Genomic DNA, 9,721 nt, shown 5'->3' with positions numbered 1-9,721 from the left:
CCTGGAACTTACGATGTAAGGATCAGGGAAGGGAGTAAGCTGGGAGCAGCATAATGACCAGGAGACAGAGAAAGCACAATGGAAACTATTTGATGTTCTCCTTTTAAGAGGATTTTCAAGAGCACCTCGTTGTAGGCAATGACTCCCTTGCAAATGCAGGATGTAGCTTCCTTTGTGTCTGGGGAGTGTGTAAGGAGGACCTGGCGATCACTAGGTAAGAATAGGCAAGGAGAGTTTAAACCTGGAAACAACTTCCAGCTGGGAGAGGCTTTGAGGGCCCTGTTTTCCCAATGATTTGAGGTCCAAGATGGTTCAGAAAGGTCACAAGCTGTCATAGTCAATCAATAATGAGACTTAATCAGCTGAAATGATGAGCAAGCTTTCTTCAGAAGGTCAAGATAGTTTGGCTAACAGCCATAATTATTGACACTAATAATATAAGCATCTTAAATTTCAAGTTAATACGGATGTCCCATTTTATTTGTAGCAAGGTGACATCGGGGACAATTCCACTGCATTTTACCGTGTGAAACAAAACAAAGGAAATGTAGGCAGACCCAAATTAATGTCAACACCTAAAGCATTTATTTGGATATCTTTAAACTTTTTACATATGATACATTCCCAATTTTACAAGTTGTCCACAGATAATAAAGTTATAGCCAATTTATTAAACAGATATGATTTTTCCCTGATATGGAAAGCATGTTTATATAAACATTTCTACAATAAACATAATACATGCGGAACAAATCATGACTAAGATGATTCCTTAGTTGGGGAAGACAATTAGCTTAATGATACACACACCAGAAGATAAAAGGGTGTGTGTTGCTACTTGATGTAAATTCATTTTCTCTCAGACTCCCTGACTTTCTCAGAAAACGGAATCCAGGGACACCCTCTGCTAACAGCAGGCTTATATGAAGTCAGTTTTAAAAGTTGAAGTATTGTTATGATTTGGTGAAGAAGTTTATAATCCTACTACAGAGGGAGAAACCTGGTTTTATTTGGAGTTTAAGCTTGGTTAACAACTGAAGAAAAGCCAAAAGAAGCTGGACTTAAAAGCTAAAGGAGTGGGGATGTGACCAAGGCCAAAATAAACATTAAAATCATGATGCCTTCCACAGACCACACCACCAGAGAGGGAGATAGGCCAGGAGAGGGGATGAGCACTGGGCTCTAACATGGATTTTCTTCCTGTTGGGCAAGAAGCGCCCTCTCAGATGGGTGAGTCAGTCCCAGGCAAGAAGGGTCAAGTTCATCCTTTCAGAGGAAGGGGTTCTTCACACACTACCCCGGGGTGAAGCAGCAAGTATGGCTTCTGTATCCCCACTGACTTTAGCTGAATATCTGGATTTCCGGCCTTCCTCCTGGGTGTACTGTGGAGGGTGCGAAGCTGAGCAGGATGCATGCAACTTTCAGACGCAGTTCAAAGAAAACTGAGTGAAACGGTTATCTGTATTGGCTAAAAAAGTCCAAGAGCCTCTTATTATTCATTCATCCCTTAGTCCCTCCTCAGAGAGACTCCGAACTGATTCCTCCACCAAATCTGCCAACACTCTCCGCATACCCAAGCTCTTAGCATACATGATCACGCGAGAGTGGTGTGTGGCATGGCGTGGTTATAAACTATTTTACTAAGCGGTTATCATTCTAGGAAGGCACCTCTTAGTAAGAATAAGGTTCAAAAATAATAAAAAGCCTGGGCACACAGGCTGTCCCAGGAATGTACTAAGTGAGCTAGCAGGTAAACAGCAATTCATCTATTCCAGAAAAAGCTGGAAGGGTGGGGTAAGGGAATTTCAAAACACTGAATTCTCATTTTTTTTTGCAAGTGCTTGATTCTAGATGAACACACTCTTTCAACTTAGTCTTAGAAATAACAGAATATATTATCTGAAAAATTAGGATACTCTAAGTTCTCAAAAAGCCCTTTAAAGTGAGTTTTTTTTCCTCAAAGCCAAAAGTCTTGCAAAAAGAAAAAAAAAAAAATGAGGGGGAATCCAACCTTGTACAGCCCTACAGCCCTGAAAATCAGCTGGTACATAAAGACACCACCATCTCCCCCTTGGATTCCCACAGGCTCCTCCAGCAAGTGTCCCCCAACCCCCTCACAGCCAGTGGAAACAGGGAATGCCACTTTCGAAACACATTGCTTTGCTTAGAGGTAGGGTGCCATCAGCTGTGGGGACACTGACCCAGCCCCCAGGTTGAGAGTCACTGAGCGGGCCCAGGAAGTGTGACCCCCAAAAGACCAGACACTCTGCTTCCTGTTGCTGCTGAATCAGCTTCCGGCCTGGAGTTCCCTGCTCTCAGTAATGTGACATGGCTCAGATGACTGGGGAACAGTCAAACGCAGTCAGACGCCCGCAAATGGGCTGAGTCCAGCCCAGGAAGAGAAGCTCCTTCCTGGATTCGAAAATTCAAGAAGTTATGTCTGAAGGACACAGCAAGGGATGCAAGAAAATCTGCTGGCAGAAAATGATTTTCATCAGTTCCTGGAGCCAGAAGCTATAAAAATAAAAACCGGGGGGAAAAAAGCTTAAATAATTTATTTCCAAATTCAGAAGAAGTTATTTCCTATTTTCTTTCTCGAAAAGCCAGCTGGGTTACAAAATTCCAAGTTCACGTATTTGGTAGTGAAGTAGCTATAGGTGTTGCCAGTCGATGCCAACCAGTGTCTGGTTTGCTTCCTGTGCGTGTCCAATTTCCTCTGTGATACTGTGCTGGTGCCAGAGCTTCTGAATCTTCTTGAATCGTTCTCTGCACAAATGTAAAGGATTTCCCCGTCTAGAAAGAAGACACATGTCACTCAGGAGGCATTTGGTGGTATAGTCATCTATTCTACTCCAACCCTTCCTGGTTTAGGAAAAGTTAACAGGTTACTGGTTTTAGATCCTCTGCAAAATTTCTCTTTGGCAGGCGTCTGTGGCTATTAATATGTTAGCTTTGACCGTTTGCTAGGAGCAGCTAAAGGGGAGTAAGTGCAGAAAAGAAGAGGAAAACAAACTACACTGACTCAGGCTGGGGTGAGGAACAGGAGGGTGGGGTTGAGCAGGAGGGTTAACGTTGAGAGGCTAAAATTATGCATTCATTGTCCATTTTGTTGGTAAAATGTGAAACAGGGAGTGGCAGGGGGGAGGATGAAAACATTACACAGGTAAAAATGTTCTTCCAAGTACGTCTTTTAGATCCAATGTTTAAGCAAAGCAGCCAAATATGAATAACTCTGGTGCCCAACTTAACCAGAGAACAGGTGTTGGTGAGTTCACGTCTGAGGCCTCGGCTCCCGACTCAGAGCACCAGTCCTCTCAACTCTCCATCCAGGGCTCCTCCTCCTCCAGGGCTCTTAGCCTACATTTCTTTTTTTTTTTTTTTCTTTCCTTTTTTTTCCTGTTTGGCTCATTTCTTTTTTCATTTATTCTTCCATTTATTCATCCAACAGTATTTATTTAGAACCTGTTATATGCTAGTTCACTGTCCCTGGTCACATAAGATTTAGCCCAGGAGACAGGCAGTAGGCAGGTAAACACAGTGACTCGGGGTCATAACGTGGGCTAAGAAGAAAATGAAACTGGCCAATGTGACAAACCTGCTCAGAGGCTACGTTAGCCAGGGTGGTCAGGGAGGACTTCTCTGAGGTGGCGGCACTAGACTGAGACCAGCAGGAGTCAGCCATGTGCTTATGGAGGTACGGGAGGAAGGGGGATGGAAGGGGTGGTACAGAGTCATAAGAAATACACCAGGAACTCATCTGGAATATGCAAGGACTACCCAGAAGTCAGAAGAGACAAAAACAAAGCTCTCAGTTACCAGTGGTTATATAACAAATCACCCCAAAGTTAAGGGCTTCAAGAGCTCACATTTCTCAGAGCACCAGGCTGAACCATCAGCTGGCGGCACAAGTGTATCCTTGCAGTCAGTCAACTGTCTGGGGAGCCCAGCTACGTATCTTGCCTTGGTTTCCAGGCCTTCAACTTCTGCTCCCCAAGCCTGGGAAGCTACAGCTAGGTTAAGGTTTTTACCCCATTTTGGCAAAAATAAGCAGTCTGAAAATTCTTTAATAGTGCTTAAAGGAACTACTGTTCGTATATTGCTTTTGATGAAATAGGTGCGAACAGAGCAGAACACTGCCTCAAATACTGTTTACTGCTCTATATGTTCTAAGTCTTTGTCCCCCAGAGTCTTATGTAGTAAGATAAGTGCATCTCTGATCAGTTAAGATTTGCTCTTTTTTCATCACTTGAAGAATACTGGGTCTCCCACACAAAACTGCACAAGTTACAGTGCGCTCTCCCTGCAACGCTTGATGCTGTGGATGCTGCAGGACCCCTCAAGCAGTTCTCTGGAGTGAGACATGGAAAAAAGCTGCACTCTGTCCCATTTTCTCCCCCTTATGTATCGCGATGGCCCTCATGGCATTCTGAGGGCGAGCAATGGGAATGGCAAACCACATAGCAAGGGGAGCTGCCTTGGGAGAGGCCACAGACAACAGCCACTTGTGCTGACGCCCTGGGCGGGCAGCAGGAAGGCCTCTGGATCACAGGGTTCATGGGGATCACCTCATGCTGAAGGTCCTCGAGGCCCAGAGCCAGCCAACGCAGTTCCCCAGGATGGGCCTTACCTGAGTCCCTGGTCAGTCTCCCCGTAGTCATCAAGGTAAGGAGGAGAATAAAAACAGCCTTTGGTTTTGCCAGCTAAAAACAGTACTTGACATTCTCGTACTCTGTAGAGAGACCAATTTATACATTAAGGACCAAGATTTGAATTCAGTTACAAATGGACTGAAGTCCTAGAGAAATCAACAAAACCACTAGAAGTATGGGGTTAACAGATATAAACTATTATACATAAAATAGATGAACAATAAGGATTTACTGTACAGCACAGGGAATTATACCCAGTAACTTGTAATAACCTATAATGAAATATAATCTGCAAAAAAACAAAACAAAAAAACCCCTACATCACTGTGATGTACACCTGAAACTACTGCAATATAAGTCAACTATACATCATAAATAAATGTAAACAAACAAAACTAGTGCTGGAAGACAAGCAGTGCTATTTACAGCAGAGACACTTGATAGTTTCAGGTGGTCAGTGAAAGGACTTAGCCAATTATGTATATGTGTGTATCCATTCTCTCCCTAACTCCCCTCTCAACACATGCCTAAGTATTAAAAATAACTAAAAGGTCTGTATTGTTATCAATATAAGGAGGAAGAAGGACATTCAGGATTAGATTTCAACAACTCATATATAACTGGCATTGGAAAAATTAAATATGAGAAAGTTAACTTCTAAAAGCAGTTACTGATGTATCAACCACTCTTATGAGAAAATTATTCATTAAAACATGGTACACAGACATTATAAATTATGTAGACCTGAAACACAAAGCAACCCCCCCTCGACCAGAAGCATTCTGAAATATACTGAACAAAGTACAATGCTACTTTCGTATTTCTCCTAAGGGTTTTAAAAAAAAGTTTCCTGATTCTGTTGAGAGGTTTGCTTAACTTTTTCTGGTGTTAGTAATTCAGCTCAATTCAACATTTACTGAGAACCTGTAGTACATCGGAGGTAGCAAGATGTGCTTAAAATCTACGCCCCAGCGGAGTTCAAACTCACATCACTTCTTCCCTTCAGACCCCTGCGATGGCTTCCATCTCACTCAGAGATGCTAAGGGGACACACCAGGCCCACGACTCTCCCCACTGTACTCGCCACTCCAGTGGCAGCAGCCTCCACGCTGTTTCTTTTCTTTTGGCCACGCTGTATAGTTTGTGGGATCTTACTTCCTGGACCAGGGATCAAACCCATGCCCTCGGCAGTGACAGCTTGGAGTCTCAACCACTGGGCTGCCAGGGAATTCCCTCTTTTCTTTAATAAATTTTACTGAGGTGTAATTTTTAAAATAAAATGTATCCATTTTTAGAACACAGTTTGATGAATTTCGTCCTTTCTGTTTCTTGAACATGGCAGGCACATCCCCCAGCAATTCTGCACTTGCTGCTCATTGCACCCTAAAATGTTCTCCCCTCTTCTTTAGGTTTTTATTCAAGACACCTTCCCAGGGACCTTTTCTGGTTTCCTATCTATAATAAAATCCACCTCAGCTGCCATTTCACATTCCCCTCCCTGCCTTATTTTTTCTCTTCTGCATGGATCACTTTCTAAATTCTTATTTTCTATCTCCCTCATGAGAAAATGAGCTCCATGAAAACAGAGATTTTTGTCTGTTGTGTTGACCACTGCATTCTCAATGCCTCATACACAGTCACTAATAAGTATCTACTGTACACTGTTGAATACACACAACTACCTGCATCAGTCTGTGCTATGTGTGAATCCTACCATTAGAACAAAAGAAGCAATTAATTCTGACTGTACCTGGGTAGAAAATCAAAGACAGCTAGCAGTTTCACATTAGAACGAGGCGCAAAGAGAGATAAACAGAACTGTCACGGGGATGGAAATGACAATGGAAGAAAAAGCACAGAGTTAGCATGAGACAAATATGAGGTGTGGAGACAAGGTTCCCCGTTTTCCTCAAATGAATAAAAACGGTGGCCTCGAATCCTCTGCTATGCAGCAGTTTCTTGTGTCCATTCCTCAACAGGCATCACTGTGGCAGATCTAAAGCTAGAAAGCTCTTTCCAGGGCCTTACCTCAGGAAGATGCCCACCCCGGAACCACAGGAGTAGGTATGAGCAGTGCACGCCCCCACGTCCTCCCCTTCCAACTCCGTCTGGCAGCAGTAGCTCTGGGAGCACAGCAGGGTTCCGCATACAAGGCACATAGTTGGGGCTCTGCTCTTGTCACCACCTGATTTGGGGCACCTCCATGGAAGAAAAAAAATACAAGTGAAGACTAAAGAGCTGATGGTGGTAAAACCGTCCTGGGAAAAAATTCTGCAATATCAAGTAGAGCTGAAGATCAATACGGACTATAGAACAGGCAAATTCATTTCTGGAATAGATAACATCTCACACATATACACCAACATCAGGTACTGGAAACAATCAACAGGAGAAAGGAGAAATAAAATTATCAACAGGAGGAAAAAATAGGTAAATGCTGCTACTCTCAGATAATGAAATGCTATATACAACAGTGAAAAGTGATGAATTAAAAATTATGTATGTCAAAAGCCACAGGAATAGGTACAATGTTATTTTAAAGCTTAAAATAATTATATATGCAAAATAATATATACTGCTTAGGAATATAACTATCTGTAGTTAATGTGTTACTTAAAGTGCAAAAGGTTTAGATAAAGTGTAATGAATCAAACTTGTTCCTCAGCATCCTGTTTCTCATATTTTATTCTGTAAGATGGTGGGATCGTCCTTTTATGAGTTAAATAGTGTAAAGTCCTCCTGATGTTACGATTTCCCTACCCAAACAGAAAAGAACAGCGAAATCTTTCACATTCTGTGTAGAGAATAAGTGTTTACAGTGGCAGGAAATGCTCAATAAGCTAATATCAAAACTTACGAGAAATTAGATGCTTGATTAATGAGGCTGCTGTAATCCTCTGGAAGGTCTATTAATTTGTTAGATTCTCTTGGATAACTAGAAAGACAAAACAAAACAAAAGCCACACAGAAACTCAGTTAATAGGAGGACATATTGTTTAACAATAGCAAAGTAACTTTTGACTTAGTCAAATAGAGGAAAACTGGGTGCTACCACAGCAGCAAGAAGCTATAGCAAGAAATTCAAAATGCACTGCACTCTTAAATAACACAGGACCTTAGGATTCACATTTTACTTGAAGAACTCAGCATAAAAATGATCAGGACAACAGACAGTACTGTACACTTGTATCTTGCTTTCTCCCTACCTCCTCCCCGCAACCAAGAGGTTTGACAATCTTTAACCTACCTTATAGCGTCTCTTTCACCTTCCAGGTATCTTTTAACTTCGATGTTATGACACCAACTTTAATGTAAATGGAGGGAAAAATAAAACACAACATTTTTACTTTTGAAGGGCTAGAACTAAATGTACGAGGAAATAAACATCTCCACTACTGTTCTCTGTCCAGGCCAATCTACTTATGCTATTCACTGGGCCTGGCAAAAATCTTTATCACGAATGTAAACCCTTAACTAAGAAGGCCTAATGAATCACAAGGATTGAATTTTGCCAAGCTCACTATCTGAGAATTTTGTAAAATATGCAATAAACTCAAGTTTGTTTCCAAATATATATATATATAGCAATATAAAGAAGAAAATTGTATCGCCATTACCTTTCAATCAGTAATTTCATTATCTCCTTATTTTCTTGAAAAAGACAAATGAGGTTGTTTGGCAGGGAAAGATAGTTACATAGATGTTCAAAATGGCTTGTTCCAGAAGCTGCAAATAGAGAAGGAAGAGATACAGATATAACAAGAGTAGATTCTATATTAGAGTAAGCAACAGCAGAGTTTAAAACAAAAAAAAGCACAAGACAGAAGAGTTCAATTTTGCTAGGTAAATAAACCTGCAGGAAGTAAATAAGATGGCACAGGAAGGAATCCAGAGAGTCAGGTGACTCCTTTACTAAACTGGCCACAATTTTTTGTTGTTTCAGTATTATCATATGCAAAATGGGACACCTGTCCTGTGTGATATGCTTTATGGGGTTATTTGTGAACATTAAATGACAAAAATAACATATGGGGAGCTCCAGAGAAGTATAAAGCAGTACAGAAATATAGGACAATTTTATTACTGAGAGATGGATTTAAACATTCACTTAATCATCACTGCAAATGATTAGGAAGTCTAAACTGTTCTCTCAGTGGTGCCTGGACAACTAGCTAGATGGAGATGCTATTCAACAAACTTGTAGAGAGTGACATTATATGCAGGTACCCCAGGCCCTGGGGCCAGGCACTACGAGATACAGTGAACTGTAAGCCTAACTTTACATTACTTTCAAGAAATGAATTGAAGCAGAACATAGAGAACAACTGTGAAATAGCAAATTAACTCCTATATTAAAATCAGGTTTATGTGCAATTATGAGTATTCTGAACCTCAATGCCACGTTTCGTGTTAAAAACCACCTGAATTTCAGTTTTCCCTTTTTAAAATCTGAAGAACCCATTATATATAAATAATATATACTTGAACATTTTAACATCGGACAGCAAAACTATATTTTTATAAATGTACAAAATCAGTACATTTACTGAGATTCAAATAAAATCAGATATTTACATAAATATGCATTTAATTCTGTAATTTTATACATCACCACTCACTAGCCACGACCTAAAGATTTAGTAAGTTTTAATTTTTGCAATGCACTTTAATTCTTAAGTTGCTGGAGTGAAAGACAACACACATTTCCTACATTTTGAAAGAAATTAGAATTACCTTGAATTTCAGGTGGGGAAGGAACTCCGTTTAAGTAATGGAAAAACAAAGCAGAACACCTCAGAAAAGGCATGATTCCAGCTCTGACATTCCTCCACAGATGCCAACCAGACGGCATTTCTTTCAAGGCACTAAAAAAGAGAAAAATGATAAGTGGGAAACTTAAATTTAAAAATGATTCATTCTCGTTACAGCACAGTATGAAAACAGACAACTGCTATCTGATTGTCAAGGTGAGGGAAGCCCTGACTATCCAGTGTGTCAGGTGTAACTGCTGATATACCCTCCACGCTGTTATTAAAATTTATAAAAGTAATATAGCTACATAAAGAGAAAAT

General features: G+C 40.8%; 1 protein-coding gene across 4 annotated transcripts in view; it reads right to left on the bottom strand.

Annotated features, from left to right (window-relative positions):
- Nucleotides 1–562: 562 nt before the first annotated feature.
- The window catches only part of UBR2 (ubiquitin protein ligase E3 component n-recognin 2), a 104,989-nt gene continuing 95,830 nt past the window's right edge, over nt 563–9,721 (bottom strand). For all 4 annotated transcript variants that reach the window (XM_065913259.1, XM_065913258.1, XM_065913257.1 and 1 more), the window contains 7 exons: nt 9,384–9,514; nt 8,267–8,375; nt 7,897–7,953; nt 7,507–7,584; nt 6,678–6,848; nt 4,628–4,729; nt 563–2,793 (listed from right to left, as the gene is read on the bottom strand). In XM_065913259.1, the coding sequence (XP_065769331.1) occupies nt 2,652–2,793; nt 4,628–4,729; nt 6,678–6,848; nt 7,507–7,584; nt 7,897–7,953; nt 8,267–8,375; nt 9,384–9,514 (790 nt within the window). In that variant the 3' untranslated portion in view covers nt 563–2,651. The remainder of the gene's footprint in view (nt 2,794–4,627; nt 4,730–6,677; nt 6,849–7,506; nt 7,585–7,896; nt 7,954–8,266; nt 8,376–9,383; nt 9,515–9,721) is intronic.

Source organism: Muntiacus reevesi, chromosome 20, assembly GCF_963930625.1.
Source record: "Muntiacus reevesi chromosome 20, mMunRee1.1, whole genome shotgun sequence".
In the NCBI taxonomy this organism is placed as follows: Eukaryota; Metazoa; Chordata; class Mammalia; order Artiodactyla; family Cervidae; genus Muntiacus; species Muntiacus reevesi.
Note: the sequence above shows the minus strand (reverse complement) of the source record. Positions and strands in the feature narration are given on the sequence as shown.